The sequence below is a fragment of the Phyllobates terribilis genome, unplaced genomic scaffold (genome assembly GCF_046119375.1).
Source record: "Phyllobates terribilis strain yellow unplaced genomic scaffold, ASM4611937v1 Scaffold_8__6_contigs__length_399053987, whole genome shotgun sequence".
In the NCBI taxonomy this organism is placed as follows: domain Eukaryota; kingdom Metazoa; phylum Chordata; class Amphibia; order Anura; family Dendrobatidae; genus Phyllobates; species Phyllobates terribilis.
The window spans coordinates 110730460-110748272 of NW_027362768.1; the positions used below are offsets into that span (position 1 = coordinate 110730460).

The following is a 17813-nucleotide window of genomic DNA, read 5'->3' on the forward strand; positions in this document are numbered from 1 at the left end:
TACTGAGCCGCTGTCATATGTGTCCATACTACTGGTAATGTGTGCTCTCCTACTGAACCCCACCCCTCAACTGTCCCGGAAGAGTATGGTGACCCCAACACAGTATGATCCCGCAACTGTGCCCCCACACAGCACTCCATGCAGTATAATGGGCCTACATACAATATAATGGCCCCCCACCTCTCCACACTATATAATGGCCCCCACACAGCATGATGGACCCCACACAAACCTTCACATTGTCCATACAGTATAATGCACCCCCATAGTCCATACAGTATAATGCACCCCCATAGTCCATACAGTATAATGCATCCATAGTCCATACAGTATAATGCACCCCCATAGTCCATACAGTATAATGCACCCCCATAGTCCATACAGCATAATGCACCCCCATAGTCCATACAGCATAATGCACCCCCATAGTCCATACTGCATAATGCACCCCCATAGTCCATACAGCATAATGCACCCCCATAGTCCATACAGTATAATGCACTCCCATATAGTATAATGCACTCCATAGTCCATACAGTACAATGCACCCCTATATAGTATAATGCACTCATGAGATCAGTGGCCGATAAGTAACACTTATTCAAATCTGTGAAAAGTGACTATTTGCCTGCTTTGATGCCCATTTTGATGCCCAGAACCCATTTGGGCCAGGCTGGAGTGACCTGAATTTGATGTGGGCCATCATTGTGTTTGTAGTGGCGGTATGAGATCAGTGGCCCAAAGTAATTTAACCCCTGAAAAACACCAGTTACTTATTCAAATCTGTGAAAAGTGGTTATTTGCCCGCTTTGATGCCCAGAACCCATTTAGGCCAGGCTGGAGTGACCTGAATATTATGTGGGCCATCACTATGTATGTAGTGGTGGTGTGAGATTAGTGGCCCAAAGTCATTTAACCAATGAAAAACACCAGTTACTTATTGAAATCTGTGAAAAGTGGCTGTTTGCCTGCTTTGATGCCCATTTTGATGCCCAGAACCCATTTGGGCCAGGCTGGAGTGACCTGAATTTGATGTGGGCCATCATTCTGTTTGTAGTGACGGTGTGAGATCAGTGGCCCAAAGTAATTTAATCCCTGAAAAACACCAGTTACTTATTCAAATCTGTGAAAAGTGGCTATTTGCCCACTTTGATGCCCATTTTGATGCCCATAACCCATTTGGGCCAGGCTGGAGGAACCAGAATATTATGTGGGTCATCGCTATGTATGAAATACTGGTATGAGATCAGTGGCCCAAAGTCATTTAACGCTTTCAGTAACGCCCTTCAGTGCCCACTTTGATGCCCATTTTTGTGCCAGTTTTATGACATTAAGCGTTTTCACATCAGGGCACCTCGCTGTAATATATTTTTTCATTCATTTATCTATTTTTTGTAATTAAACCTGAATAAGAAACCAACTTCAGCATCGTATCATACTGTGTGGAGGAACTGAGAGGGTATCATATACTGTGTGGGAGCACTGAGAGGGCATCATACTGTGTGGGGGCACTGAGAGGGCATCATACTGTGTGGGGGCACTGAGAGGGTATCATATACTGTGTGGGGGCACTGAGAGGGTATCATATACTGTGTGGGGGCACTGAGAGGGCATCATATACTGTGTGGAGGCACTGAGAGGGTATCATATACTGTGTGGGGGCACTGAGAGGGTATCATATACTGTGTGGGGGCACTGAGAGGGTATCCTACTGTGTGGGGGGCACTGAGAGGGTATCATATACTGTGTGGAGGCACTGAGAGGGCATTATACTGTGTGGGGGGCACTGAGAGGGTATCATATACTGTGTGGGGGCACTGAGAGGGCATCATACTGTGTGGGGGGCACTGAGAGGGTATCATACTGTGTGGGGGCACTGAGAGGGTATCATATATAATGTGTGGGGGCACTGAGAGGGTATCATATATACTGTGTGGGGGCACTGAGAGGGCATCATACTGTGTGGGGGCACTGAGAGGGTATCATATACTGTGTGGGGGCACTGAGAGGGCATCATACTGTGTGGGGGGCACTGAGAGGGTATCATATACTGTGTGGGGGCACTGAGAGGGTATCATATACTGTGTGGGAGCACTGAGAGGGTATCATATACTGTGTGGGAGCACTGAGAGGGTATCATATACTGTGTGGGAGCACTGAGAGGGTATCATATACTGTGTGGGAGCACTGAGAGGGTATCATATACTGTGTGGGAGCACTGAGAGGGTATCATATACTGTGTGGGGGCACTGAGAGGGCATCATACTGTGTGGGGGCACTGAGAGGGCATCATATACTGTGTGGGGGCACTGAGAGGGTATCATATACTGTGTGGGAGCACTGAGAGGGTATCATATACTGTGTGGGAGCACTGAGAGGGTATCATATACTGTGTGGGAGCACTGAGAGGGTATCATATACTGTGTGGGAGCACTGAGAGGGTATCATATACTGTGTGGGGGCACTGAGAGGGCATCATACTGTGTGGGGGCACTGAGAGGGCATCATATACTGTGTGGGGGCACTGAGAGGGTATCATATACTGTGTGGGAGCACTGAGAGGGTATCATATACTGTGTGGGGGCACTGAGAGGGTATCATATACTGTGTGGGGGCACTGAGAGGGTATCATACTGTGGGGAGGGGCATTTTGGTGGTACAGTAGTAGGTGGGGACACTAATGGGATCACAAGGGGCACTATAGCTGTCTTTCCCTGGTGTAATGGGTAATACACGCCCCTCTTTCCTGTCTGTCTGGGATCTGTAGTCCCACAAGTGGCGCAGGTCCCAGCGCTCTCCCCTACACAGTGCTTATCGTGTATAGGGCTAGAACTGACTATAACAAACAGCACACCAGGCTGCACAGGCCCGACCGGCACGGTAAAAGACGCCGTTACCATGGTGATGGCACTGTGGGTGGAGCCACCCGACGTTCCCGGCATGCTCCTTGGCCGGCGGCCCCGCCTCCTCTTCTGACAGTGACCATGGCGCCGGTGTACAGCAAGTACCTGACTGTCCGCAACTCCTCCGCGGCCGGGGCGGCTCTCGTCCTGCTGTACCTGCTGAGCAAGCGGCGGGGAGCGAACGGGTGAGAGTGGCGGGGGGAGGCCTGAGGCGGGATTGAGACTGACGGCTGCGGGCACGGAGATCAGGCCGAGGACTCTGTCACCTGCCTGTGTCATTGAGACACCTGAGCCCCCGGCTGCTCCTGCAACGGATTGCTGGGACTTCTAGTTCTCCTCATGCTCCTCCTCTAAGACTGTATTACCCCCCTGAATTGCCAGAAGCCCCCAGAAATGTCCTTATTAATATGTCAGTGATTCTGTGCAGCCGTCACCTCACACCTGCTGCACGGGGAAAGGAACTGACAACCTGGGGACTGGCGGAGCTAGTTATGAGTTGTCAGAGCCATAAGGAGTAACCTGCACGGGGTATATAGAGGGCGGGTGGTGGCACTGACAGCGGGTATATAGGGGGCAGGTGGTGGTGGCGGCACTGACAGCGGGTATATAGGGGGCAGGTGGTGGCGGCACTGACAGTGGGTATATAGGGGGCAGGTGGTGGTGGCGGCACTGACAGCGGGTATATAGAGGGCAGGTGGTGGCGGCACTGACAGCGGGTATATAGAGGGCAGGTGGTGGCGGCACTGACAGCGGGTATATAGAGGGCAGGTGGTGGTGGCACTGACAGCGGGTATATAGAGGGCAGGTGGTGGTGGCACTGACAGCGGTATATAGAGGGCAGGTGGTGGTGGCACTGACAGCGGGTATATAGAGGGCAGGTGGTGGTGGCACTGACAGCGGGTATATAGAGGGCAGGTGGTGGCGGCACTGACAGCGGGTATATAGAGGGCAGGTGGTGGTGGCACTAACAGCGGGTATATAGGGGGCAGGTGGTGGTGGCGGCACTGACAGCGGGTATATAGAGGGCAGGTGGTGGTGGCACTGACAGCGGGTATATAGGGGCAGGTGGTGGTGGCACTGACAGTGGGTATATAGGGGCAGGTGGTGGTGGCACTGACAGTGGGTATATAGGGGGCAGGTGGTGGTGGCACTGACAGTGGGTATATAGGGGGCAGGTGGTGGTGGCACTGACAGTGGGTATATAGGGGGCAGGTGGTGGTGGCACTGACAGTGGGTATATAGGGGGCAGGTGGTGGTGGCACTGACAGCGGGTATATAGGGAGCAGGTGGTGGCTGCACTGACAGCGGGTATATAGAGGGCAGGTGGTGGCACTGACAGCAGGTATATAGAGGGCAGGTGGTGGTGGCACTGACAGCAGGTATATAGAGGGCAGGTGGTGGCACTGACAGCAGGTATATAGAGGGCAGGTGGTGGTGGCACTGACAGCGGGTATATAGAGGGCAGGTGGTGGTGGCACTGACAGCGGGTATATAGAGGGCAGGTGGTGGTGGCACTGACAGCGGGTATATAGAGGGCAGGTGGTGGTGGTGGCACTGACAGCGGGTATATAGAGGGCAGGTGGTGGTGGTGGTGGCACTGACAGCGGGTATATAGAGGGCAGGTGGTGGTGGTGGTGGCACTGACAGCGGGTATATAGAGGGCAGGTGGTGGTGGTGGCGGCACTGACAGCGGGTATATAGAGGGCAGGTGGTGGTGGCGGCACTGACAGCGGGTATATAGAGGGCAGGTGGTGGTGGCAGTGACAGCGGGTATATAGAGGGCAGATGGTGGTGGCACTGACAGTGGGTATATAGGGGGCAGGTGGTGGTGGCACTGACAGTGGGTATATAGAGGGCAGGTGGTGGTGGCACTGACAGTGGGTATATAGAGGGCAGGTGGTGGTGGCACTGACAGCGGGTATATAGAGGGCTGGTGGTGGTGGCACTGACAGTGGGTATATAGAGGGCTGGTGGTGGTGGCACTGACAGCGGGTATATAAGGGGCCAGTGGTGGCACTGACAGCGGGTATATAGAGGGCAGGTGGTGGTGGCACTGACAGCGGGTATATAGAGGGCAGGTGGTGGTGGTGGCACTGACAGCGGGTATATAGAGGGCAGGTGGTGGTGGTGGCACTGACAGCGGGTATATAGAGGGCAGGTGGTGGTGGCACTGACAGCGGGTATATAGAGTGCAGGTGGTGGTGGCACTGACAGCGGTATATAGAGGGCAGGTGGTGGTGGCACTGACAGCGGTATATAGAGGGCAGGTGGTGGTGGCACTGACAGCGCGTATATAGAGGGCAGGTGGTGGTGGCACTGACAGCCGGTATATAGAGGGCGGGTTGTGGCACTGACAGCGGGTATATAGAGGGCTGGTGGTGGTGGCACTGACAGCGGATATATAGGGAGCCAGTGGTGGCACTGACAGCGGGTATATAGAGGGCAGGTGGTGGCACTGACAGCGGGTATATAGGGGGCAGGTGGTGGCACTGACAGCGGGTATATAGGGGGCAGGTGGTGGCACTGACAGCGGGTATATAGAGGGCTGGTGGTGGCACTGACAGCGGGCACATAGGGGGCGGGTGGTGGTGGCACTGACAGCGGGCACATAGGGGCTGGGTGGTGGCGGCACTGACAGCGGGCACATAGGGGGCGGGTGGTGGCGGCACTGACAGCGGGCACATAGGGGGCGGGTGGTGGCGGCACTGACAGCGGGCACATAGGGGGCTCGGTGGTGGCGGCACTGACAGCGGGCACATAGGGGGCGGGTGGTGGCGGCACTGACAGCGGGCACATAGGGGGCTGGGTGGTGGCGGCACTGACAGCGGGCACATAGGGGGCGGGTGGTGGCGGCACTGACAGCGGGCACATAGGGGGCGGGTGGTGGCGGTCCTGACAGTGGGTATATAGGGGGCGGGTGGTGGTGGCACTGACAGCATGTAAATAGGGGATGGGTGGCGCTGGCACTGACAGCTGCCATGTAGGGGGCATCTAGCGGGGGATGGCTGTATAGTGTATTTATAGGACAGGGCTGGAGAGATTCTCCCCTGATAAGAGGAATCCTGATGAATTCATTATTGTAACCTTTGTATCATGTGAGTGATATCCGGGTGTCGTATGATAATCTCTGCACATTGCCCCCTGCTGCTCCCACATCCGCTTCTACACTTTACAGTTTTTGCAGCCTGTAGATGAACCGTGTTCGGTGTAATCCGGCGCTGTGTCACCCTGCAGATTATATACTTACAAATCTGCACTGAAGCTCCGCAGCAAATACGCAGCCTGTGCACATACCCTAAAGCCATAGTCTCACCCTGAGGACCGGTATTTGCTGCTTTTTTTTCTCCGCTGCATATTTTCGTTGTGCAAAAAAATGTAATGTAGTTCTGCTCATTGGGGCTTTTGTTTTCAGCTGCAGAATCTGACCTGCGAGAGATTTTGCATTCCGTAAAATGACAATTTCTCTTTGGGTAAATGTGCGATTTATTTATGTGGATTTTCTCCATAGACTTGAAGGAGAAGTGGAAAATCCACAGATAAAAAAATAAAATGCATTTGCATTTCTATAGCGAAAACGTTTGTAATCCGCACCTGACATTATTAGTAAAGTTTAAGCAAAGTTAAGTAACAGGAAGTATCCAAACCAAAGCAGTTTTAGGCCGTGTTCACATGTACTGTGTTTGCTGTTGTTTTTTCATTTCTGCTTTTTTTGAAAAGTAGATGAGACTCGCTCAGCCGGCAGATCTCTCCTGCCTCTTCACATCTACAGGGGCTAGAATCATTGAGGACTCTGACTGCATAACTATTATGTGGTGGGATGCAGCTTGTGATCTGCGTAGTGGATTCTCCATTGTCCTGTGGACTCCTTTGTAGATTACTTATGTGGTATGAGCAGGTGTTTTCTGGGGTCCCCTACAGTGGTTTTAGGGGGGTTTCTGCATATTTTATTGTGTGTGTTTCTTAACATTGGGAAGGATGCATTAATTTTGAGCTAGCTTGTAGGCTTCTATAGCACATGTAAATATCAGGCCGCTCCTGCACCTGTCTGCTATAGCAGGGTTCCCCTACTCCAGTCCTCAAGGCCCACCAACAGGTCATGTTTTCAGGATTTCCTTAGTATTGCACAGGTGATGGAATTATTGCCTGTGCAGGTGATGCAATTATCACCTGTGTAATACTAAGGAAATCCTGAAAACATGACCTGTTGGTGGGCCTTGAGGACTGGAGTTGGGGAACCCTGTGCTATAGGGATCAGCCATAGAAGTAGCAATCCATCATTTTTTGTATTGCAGAGCTGGAGTGGTGCTACCAATCTAAGTTCCCTGCCCCTTGTCTTTCTCACCAGTTGCCATCTTCATCTGTTTGGATCGCACGCACTCATAGAAGTCTATGGGTGCGTGTGAAACATCGCACTGCACTCGGATGTCATCCAAGTGCATTGTGATTCCTGCGGACACTGGCAATGGAGAAATTAATTTCTCTGTCTCCCCCGCACCTGTGCTGGGATTCTCTGATGAGAGAGGATCTGAGCACAGAGCACTGACACTTAGCTCACGAGCTGGAGTTGAATGTCATTAGCATATCACATCCGGTGCCATACGCTACTATGACTCCACTCCAGCATTGCAATAAAAAAACCTGCTGGAGTGGTGCTTTAAATGCCCATAATTCAGTATCTGAACTTAGCCTGAAAAGGATTTCTGGCGCTACCTAAATAAGACGTAAGCATTGTACAATCAGCAATTCCACTTTGTAATTTATGTGTTCCATCTCTGCTTGCTGTCAGTGAATAGACACCTGTGACCAGGCTTGGCCCATCCCCTGTTTCGGTTGGATATATAATTTTGTTTTGGATCCAGACACAACAGCCTTGAGCTACATTTACACATTACAGAGAATGTTGCAGTGTTTTCAGGGTTATTCCTTGTATCAATGATTTTATTCTTTTTTTTGGCAGATTTGCTGCATGTGAAAATAAGTAAGTTAGCTGCTTTTAACCCCTGTCACTCCAGCTCTGGTTTTCCACTGCATCTCTCCCCTCCCCAGTATTTTTCAATATGGCTGCAGCAGTGATGTCATAATGATATCATGTGACTGCTGCAGCCAATCACCAAGCTCAGTTGATTGGCTGCACTGGTCATGCAATGCTGTTGCATCTTCACCTTTTGCAGCCATATAAAAAAAAAAAAGATTTGGTGCAGCAGGGGGTTGTGTATCTGACTATATTTTTATGTACCGGAAGCCTTTGCCATAAAAAAAATTGAAACCAGAAATCCCTTTTAATAGATATTCATTAATTTAAATGGCCACCATGTAATACCACATTTCACCTGCCGGTAGTGACCCCCATAGGGATCAGCTGATCATAACGACAACTTAAAGGTACATTCCCATAGAGTGCGACTTCAGCGGATTTTCTAGGCGGAAGATCTGCTGCATTAAAAATCCACTGCATTTTACAGAACCAGCAGTGAACATGTTAAGAAATCTCTTGCAGCCGCTGTGACATGTATCTGCAGCATAAAGTGACCAGCACTGCGGCTGTGAGATCCGCAGCATGTCATTTATCCTGCTGAAATCTGCCTATTTCCTGACCTCCCTGGGAACCTTTATAGGACATACCTGCTCTTACAAGCTCATTATCACTGTGTTTCTGCCTGTTTATACAGCCATCCCATAAATTGTAATTATGGGATTACATGTGCAAATAATGTACAGCACCTCCGTACTCCGGACCTCACAATAGGGACGTTATATGATGCACTCGCTCCTCTGTTTCCTGTGCTGACAGCCATGAGTAGCCGTCACTGTACAGACCACCATGTGGTGTAACAGGAATTGTATGGTAATGCTTCTGTTGGATTGTGAAACCATGAAGGCATGTATGAAAGGGGTGATGCAGGCTTTTTTGGGTTAAAAAGAACTTGATTGTATTTTAAAGAAGTCTTAGCACCATAAATAAACATAAGCTGGTATATGGGTTTCCTAAACATTGATCCCTTTTTTTTTAACTAGTTTTAAAATTAGGCAACGCTATGATGGATACATATCCAGTTCCTACTTCGTCTTGACCTGTATTTTTTTTTTTTTGGTACAACCTGCTGAGTTGTAGTTTTGCAAAAGCTGTAGGCCCACAAGTTGTGGACCACAATGAGCCAAAGGTGCCCAAAACTGCACCCTCCAAAGTGGAAGGTATACTTCCACAAGAAGACTATATAGACAAACTTTGTCAGGACCTGTCCTTGGTTATTTTAAAAGATTGTCCACTACTGGACAACCACTTACTGATCATCAGTATTCTGTCTGAGCAGACGTCCGTGCTGCTGAAATATTAGAGGCTACAACAGTCGTGTGATACAACAATATCACTTCATCTACATTCTGTTGCTTATCTTGTAATTATGCCAATTTACATCCGGTGTTTTCTATTGAGTTGAATGCATAATTCTGCTGGCTTCAGCTTTGGAACTCTGACATCGTACCTTGTTGGCCTAATGTCTGTACAGATCAGTCATATGATGTTTCCAATAGTTGTGAATGCAGCTCCGTACTAGAGTAAAAGCTCTAACTCTGGATACATAAGCGCCCTTGAGGAAGCTAAAGCGAAACACATTAGATGGTGCTGAGACTTTCACTTTATTTTTTGGGGCTATTGTTCAGTCTACCTGACTGTGGTATAATAGGTGTATTATATACGTAGATTTTTGCTGATAGTTGTGTTTCCTCTTGGATGTTTATCGTACATGATTATACATTTTTTTTTTTATTATTATTAATGCTTCGACACGAGAGTTGGTGCAATTTCTAATTCTCTTCACATTCTATGTCCCATAGAATGTAGCGATCAGGTATCTTTCCTGATAGACATCACTGTTTTCATATATGTACTTTAATTCTGTTTTGAGTAAGATCATGGTATTTTTCTGCTGACTGGGATTTCACTTCATTTCTTGATAGGTGTTTGATGTATTTTTGTGTATATTACGGTATATCTATAACAGCGTATAACAAACATTTTAAAGTTGATCCGAAAAAATAGATAATTTGTTAGGACCTGGAAACTCGTAGATAAAAAGTGAAATCAAAGTTTTTTTTCTTCCTTTGGATTATATAGCATGGTGTTGGATTTTTACTTTGCATTGTGGATAATTAGTCATTCATGTCCTTTTAAGAAATAATAAGCTGATTTACAAAAAGTAGAATTCCTAACCCAATGCTGGAGAATAGGACAAAGGATCCACTGTGTGAAAAAGAACAGTTACAATTGTGTTTTGGAGACGTGAAATCTGAGGACTCGCCAATTGTTCACAAGTACTTCTGTCTCTGAAAGTTTCAGGATTTATTGGACTTGATTATAGGTACAGGTTACCCCCAATAACATGGGTTGCATTGACATAACTACCACCTTAAGTATTTTATAATGTTTTTTATTCTATCATGTAATTTTTAACTTTAGTGATAAACTTTGTTTGAAGTGGTTTTCTTTTTAGTCGGCTGTTATTGGTTCTGTGCTTAGACAGCACTACTTCTGAAGAAAAGCAAATAGAGAATGATGGGGAGTACCGGTGTGGCTACACCCAAGTGATTGAAGCTAATTTTTTTTTTAATAATGTAAAGCCCCTCTGGGCTGTTTTAGGCCTGGTTATTAAGGAATTAAAGGGGTTGTCCTAAAAATTAAGTACATTTTAATTAATAGATTTTGGAATAATAAGTTCCACAATTTGATGTGTGAAATAATGTTCCTGTCCTGGGAATCTTATAAATGTGTTCCTATGTACTGTGTAGGGCTGTGTTGGACCATGCAGAGCTGCAGAAGTTCATGATTGGCATATACTACAGCTCCTGGCCAAGGGAGATGGCATAAGTCACATATAAGTAAGTATATTATACAGCTTTGAGGTAACACATTTCCCTGCCTGTTTTATCACAGGAGTGATTGTTTCCGCTGCACCACCAGCCCTGTGAGCTCATTCTAAATCAAGTTAGTGACATATACACTAACTGTATATGACTATAAGCTCCGCAACTGCTAAAGATTCTACGTCACCAGCTTGATTTATGATGAGCTCACAGGGCTGGTCATGCGGCAGAAACACTCACTCCTATGATCAAACAGGCAGGGAAATGTGTTACCTCAGCAGCAGCTGCGAGTCCCTGCTTTGTTGTCCATATAGTCACTTACCAGAAGTGATTTACGCTATCTTCCCAGGGCTGCGGTAGTGCCGACTATAAACTGGAGCAGCTCTTTATGGCCGGACACAGCCATTACACAATACATAGCAGGGGCACATTTATAAGATTATCGCAGCAGAAGAACTATTTTTTTTATTTTTTTAAAACACTTCCAATTGTGGAAATTATTATTCCAAGAGCTATTGATTAAAGAAATACTCCTTCTGTCAAAGTTTTTATCCTCTTAATATATTGCAATCATCATATTATATAGCACTGTGTACTTACAATTGCTCATTTTCATTTCTGCTTAGTTAATTCTTCTCTTTTCTCTGCTCTATTTAGAAACAGGAAGTCACTTGTCCCTGCATTTATCATTCCCCTCTTCAACTCCTGACCCAGCTGCTCCAATCCTCCCCAAGTCTTTGAGTGCTTCCAAAATCGTAAAAGAAAACCATACATTTGTAATCTCTGCCATGGTATCCACCTGCAGAATAGTCATTTATACTGCTTGGTGAATGCTGTAAAATAAAGCTCAAATACAAGGCCAGAATTGCTTTTTTTCCCCAAAAAATATATGGGAGCCCCACGGCTCTCCCAAGTCACTGGTATGGGACCAGTAGTTATAAACCACACAGTGAGGAGGTGACGGTCGAAACCTTCACAGAGCAGAAGGAGCCTCCTGTTACATAATTTCATAACTGGGGACAAGACGTTATCAAGTCCTTTTTATCTCAGACTGTTCAATGTGCTGATGTCTCCTTATATTATTAACTAGGTGTGACGGAGGATGCGGCATGGCCTCAGTAAGGCAAAGGTTACAACCGCACGAGCGTTCATAAAGTTTCTTTACCGCCGTAGTGTGTATAAAGGTGAGATGACAATCATAGGGTTTGTTTGGATCACACTATGGATGTAAAGATGGCACTGACGTACGCTGTCACTTTGCTAGTTCACCTGACTTGTGCAGCGTTCAGCCCACATTTATTAATGGGTTGTTCCTCCTATAAATATTTTAACTCCCTTTGCCTTTCCCTGTTTAGCGCTGCCTCTCTGCCGCTGCTTCCGGTGATTGTTTACATGCTGATGCAGAGATATCACGACTACAGCACACATGACCGCTGCAGCCAATCACTGGGATCAGCAGTGATGCAATGTTAGTCCGCACAATCTCATATTGCAGATTTGGACCGAGCCTAACCATCTTAACGTTACCCCGATTATAGAATTTAAAAGGATTTGTAGGGCGAATGACACTTTAAAGGAATGTTCCAGTTTCCAAAGGGGAATTGTTATTACCCCAATATGTTTTTGAATGGTCACCAAATATACCGTGAATCTGTCATTTAAGTAATTTTATTCCTTAGGAAGGAGCTGGAGATAAATCTTTGACCTCGGCCCCTGATCTACAGCTTTATGGAAGGAGCCTGATGATTCATTGGTAGCATATGTCACTGTTTTGTCACCCCGCACTTACACATTAATAATTCAGGACCTTTTACCTGCAATCTGCCCAGATAACAGGTGCAATACACATAAGACAATTTACTGTGCTTACTTTTAAAGTCTTTTATTGAAGAATAAGAAATCTACAATTCAGAAAAGAGTAAATTGTAACGTTATTTATTTATTGTTTTAACTTCCTGATCAATGACAGCGTGATCCAGATCTTCTGATTTAAATAATAGCATGGAAATTAAGTTACCGGTAAAACTATTATCTGATATTTTGGGGTATTTTTTTTGTTAAAAACACTGGAGATGCAAATGGCATCCATTCGATCTCCCACTTACACTGGGAATACTGTGGAATTGTTATTGTGTGCACATTGTAGACTGTCACGATTCGGCAGCTGCAGTCATATAGTGATTACAGACCCCTTTAGGCTATGTTCACACACGTTGGGTTTTTCAGCGTATTTTGCAGCAGATTTTTTTGCACATTTTCAGCTGCGTTTTCCAGTACCAGCAAAGTCTATGTGAAACCAGTATTCTCTGTTCACGCATGTTCTTTTTTGTTGCTGTGTATTTTGTGCCTTGGTTGGGTTTTTGGAAAATAGAGCATGTCACTTTTTTCAACACCTGCACGTGCCCAAAAAGGGACAACTATGCCCCTGCTCTGCCCTCTTATATTTTTCAAGGTGAACTACAAGAGTTAGGGTCCATCCTGATTGGGTACACCTTGTTGCAGTGGGATGACTTTTACGCTTTTTTGATCAAAACAGTGTCAGCTAAGTCCCCTATGTTATTTCCATGTACTATTACTATTTATTTACTTACTTGCTGCAGGGTATTTGCTCATTTTGTTTTTATTCTAGGTTCTGTCTACAGGATAGGCTCCTGATCCCAGCGATCATGAGAACAAGGGTCTTGTAGCCCCCCCACTTTGAGCGATGGCCGCACATGATTATGGGACTGATGATGATGATAATGGAGCGCTGTACTGTTATCTCTATCAGTCCCATAGACTTTGAATGGTGCGGCAGTGCACATACCCTTCAGCAGTCAGACACCTGTCTCCCATGTGATGAAGTACATGTACTTGTTATTCTGTAGATCCATTCCATGTAAGTGTATAACCATCTGATTATATGTGAATCGCTGTAGGGTGTGGCTTCCCTCTTGGCTCTTATTACTGGGTAACGTGGGCTGGCTGTAGCCTTAGTTGTATATAGTGATTGCCTGGTTTCCTGCCACCTTGCCCTCACTATGGCACCTCACTCACCTCTTCATTTACTATGCAAATTTCAGTGGCTTGAAAACACCTTAACTTCTCCAACCTCGTGGTTTCCCTAGTAAACCGCACATATCACTTACAGTATAGAGCTGATTCACGAGGCATCGATCCGTCCTTCCAGGAGGGGTGACGTGCATTTTGGAGCTTACTTTGGAAGTTGTTCGATTCGTCTACAGTAAACCTGTATTTCTGAGCCACACCTAATACTGAAGGATTACATTTCTCATTACTGATAAATCATTGGTGTCTGCAGTTAACCCTGGATGTCCGGAACTGCTGATTTGAAAGCTCAAATATGTCTATTTCTGACTCTGCAAGGACCCTGTTAGGCTATTTTCACACAGGGCGTTTTTGATGCATTTTTTTTTTCTGCAGGAAAACCTGCTCTCTTGGCAGAAAAGAAGCAGCGTCTAAAACGCAGGTTTTGGTGCAATTTTTGCTGCCTTTTTCAGGATCCCAAAGTTCAGCTTTGCTTCCAACACAGGAGCATGAACACAGGTCACCAATGCACGACATGTGAAACTACACTGCTCAAAAAAATAAAGGGAACACTTAAACAACAGAATATAACTCCAAGTAAATCAAACTTCTGTGAAATCAAACTGTCCACTTAGGAAGCAACACTGATTGACAATCAATTTCACATGCTGTTGTGCAAATGGAATAGACAATAGATGGAAATTATTGGCAATTATCAAGACACCCTCAATAAAGGAGTGGTTCTGCAGGTGGGGACCACAGACCACATCTCAGTACCAACGCTTTCTGGCTGATGTTTTGGTCACTTCTGAATGTTGGTTGTGCTTTCACACTCGTGGTAGCATGAGATGGACTCTACAACCCACAGAAGTTGCTCAGGTAGTGCAGCTCATCCAGGATGGCACATCAATGCGAGCTGTGGCAAGAAGGTTTGCTGAGTCTGTCAGCGTAGTGTCCAGAGGCTGGAGGCGCTACCAGGAGACAGGCCAGTACACCAGGAGATGTGGAGGGGGCCATAGGAGGGCAACAACGCATCAGCAGGACCGCTAGCTCCTCCTTTGTGCAAGGAGGATCAGGAGGAGCACTGCCAGAGCCCTGCAAAATGACCTCCTGCAGGCCACAAATGTGTACGTGTCTGCACAAACGGTTAGAAACCGACTCCATGAGGGTGGTATGAGGGCCCAACGTCCACAGATGGGAGTTGTGCTTGCAGCCCAACATCTTGCTGGACGCTTGGCATTTGCCGCAGAACACCAGGATTGGCAAAGTTGCCACTGGCACCCTGTGCTCTTTACAGATGAAAGCAGGTTCACAATGAGCACATGAGACAGACGTGACAGAGTCTGGAGACGCCGTGGAGAGCGATCTGCTGCCTGCAACATCCTTCAGCATGACCGGTTTGGCAGTAGGTCAGTAATGGTGTGGGTTGGCATTTCTTTGGAGGGCCGCACAGCCCTCCATGTGCTTGCCAGAGGTAGCCTGACTGCCATTAGGTACCGAGATGAGATCCTCAGACCCCTTGTGAGACCATATGCTGGTGCGGTTGGCCCTAAGTTCCTCCTAATGCAGGACAATGCCAGACCTCATGTGGCTGGAGTGTGTCAGCAGTTCCTGCAAAATGAAGGCATTGAACCTATGGACTGGCCAGTCCGTTTCCCAGACCTGAATCCGATTGAGCACATCTGGGACATCATGTCTCGATCCATCCACCAACGTCACGTTGCACCACAGACTGTCCTGGAGTTGGCGGATGCTTTAGTCCAGGTCTGGGAGGAGATCCCACGGGAGACCATCCGCAACCTCATCAGGAGCATGCCCAGGCGTTGTAGGGAGGTCATACAGGCACGTGGAGGCCACACACAATACTGAGCCTCATTTTGACTTGTTTTAAGGACATTACATCAAAGTTGGATCAGCCTGTAGTGTGTTTTTCCACTTTAATTTTGGGGGTGACTCCAAATCCAGGCCTCCATTGGTTAATAAATTTGATTTCCATTGATGATTTTTGTGTGATTTTGTTGTCAGCACATTCAACTTTGTACAGAACAAAGTATTCAATGAGAATATTTCATTCATTCAGATCTAGGATGTGTTATTTGAGTGTTCCCTTTATTTTTTTGAGCAGTGTAACGAGAATTACAAATGTATCAGTGGGGGGAGGGGAACTGGTCTGGAATAGTTTACCGAAGACATTCGAAGAGCATTGAGTTTGTAGGACACTGTTTTTACTTTCACAGTTTAGTCTGCTATTTGAGTTGCTCAGGCATTGTTCAATTTCACGCCTTGGTCGGCCACAGGTATTGTTCAATCTCACACCTTGGTCGGCGAATGTTTACGTTTTGCACATCACTAATTTAATTAAACTACATTAATCAAAACTGTCATCTCAGGTGGCCAAGACAAGATGGTTTAAACTTGGGAAAATCGCAAGAATAAAGGGGTTTCACATACTGCTGTACTTGCTTTTTTCACTAAAAACGCAGCAAAACCTGATACCTGCGTTTTTTTCAGCGTTTTTCAACTGCCCATTGCTTTCGATGGGTGAAAACGCTGTGAAAGAAGTGACATGCTCTATTGTGCAATGCACAAAATACAGAGGACAAAAACAACCAGCTGTGTGCATGAAATTTCTGAACTCTGATAGACTTAGCTGGTACTGTAAAACGCAGCTGAAAATTTCCATAAAAAACACAACTGAAAAAATGCCTAGTGTGAACATAGCCTTAATTTTATATACGTGTCTGATTTCTCGGACCACCCCCGAGCATTGGAGCGTGCACCCTGCTTCTCTTATCCAAGTCTATGGGACTGGTGGAGACTGCAGCACTTTTTCTTTAGCCCCATTGGCGTTAAATGGAGAAGCAGGAGGCATGCTAGACCCTTGCTCCATGCCAGCACTGCCGTTATGCAGTGTGGAGGTACAAGGGGCTCCGCACAACCATTCTAATGGGGGTCAGAGGGAGCAGACCTTTATCCTGTGGTTAAATGATACAATTCCTTTATGGGAAAGCCCTTTTAATCAGGGAAAGAAAGTCACTTGTGACTAAGCTGTGTTCAGTGTCAGGACCCTAAGGCATTATGCACATGGCAGAGCTGTTTGCATAGAACCAATACTCCAGTGCCCGGGCATAATGCTGCTGTACAGCCGCCATCACAGCTGCCGTTCTCTTGGAAGCAATGCTAGAAGCTGTGTACATAACGCATGTGATAGAGAATGCCAGGCACAGAAACCAACAAAAATACCTTCTATATGAAATTAGAGGTACGAGGCACACTAAGGGGAGTAGTGGGAGTAAAATAAGACCAAAAGCTGCCCACTTTTACCTGGTGACAGGTCTTTTTAAACAAAGTGGAACATATCCATTGTGTCCCCTTGGATGGCTGCACTAGAGTTGGACGCGGCAGCAGTTTTAGTACAATCTTCATCATGTTGGGTAAACTTTGATCCGTGACGGGTGTGTCGGAGTAGGCCAAAGGTTCTGCGACATGTCTGTGTGAGACTAGGTGAAAGAACTTGCCCTGGAGGTGATTACCGTGTTTCCTAGAGCGCACATGGCATGCCATCTTTCTTAGCTTTTTTTGGTGACCTGTTTGTGTCATCTATGCAGCATTTTTCCCACTACTTTAAAGTGCCTAAAACAAAACTAAACTGTCCGGCTCATCCTAACAAAGTGATGCAAATGTGAACAGGTGCAAGCTATAGTGACTGCAATATATGCATAGAAAAAAGTGCAGCGGCACGCTGTCCACCGAGATGTATGCAAATACTGAAGACGTTAATATTAAGCCACACTACTGTCATATAAGCTGCACTTATAATATATTGAGTGACCGGCTGCTTTTTTTTTTCTTTTTACTCCAAAAAACACATAAAAAATAAATCTGTGCAGATTTATCCACAGTATGTATAGTAATTACAGATTTCCTGTAGAATGTAAAACCGCAATTGCAGGCTCCTCTCCCCTCTGTACCTGTCTATCATTGTTAGTTTGTTTACTGTAAGTGATATCTGTATTTTGTATG

The 17813-nt window shown here is 46.4% G+C and overlaps 1 protein-coding gene across 1 annotated transcript in view; it reads left to right on the plus strand.

The window, feature by feature from the left end:
- Window positions 1–2930: 2930 nt before the first annotated feature.
- Window positions 2931–17813, plus strand: part of ABCD3 (ATP binding cassette subfamily D member 3) — a 53677-nt gene continuing 38794 nt past the window's right edge. The window contains exon 1 of the mRNA XM_073643226.1: window positions 2931–3088. Coding sequence (XP_073499327.1) covers window positions 2985–3088 — 104 coding nt within the window. The 5' untranslated portion in view covers window positions 2931–2984. The remainder of the gene's footprint in view (window positions 3089–17813) is intronic.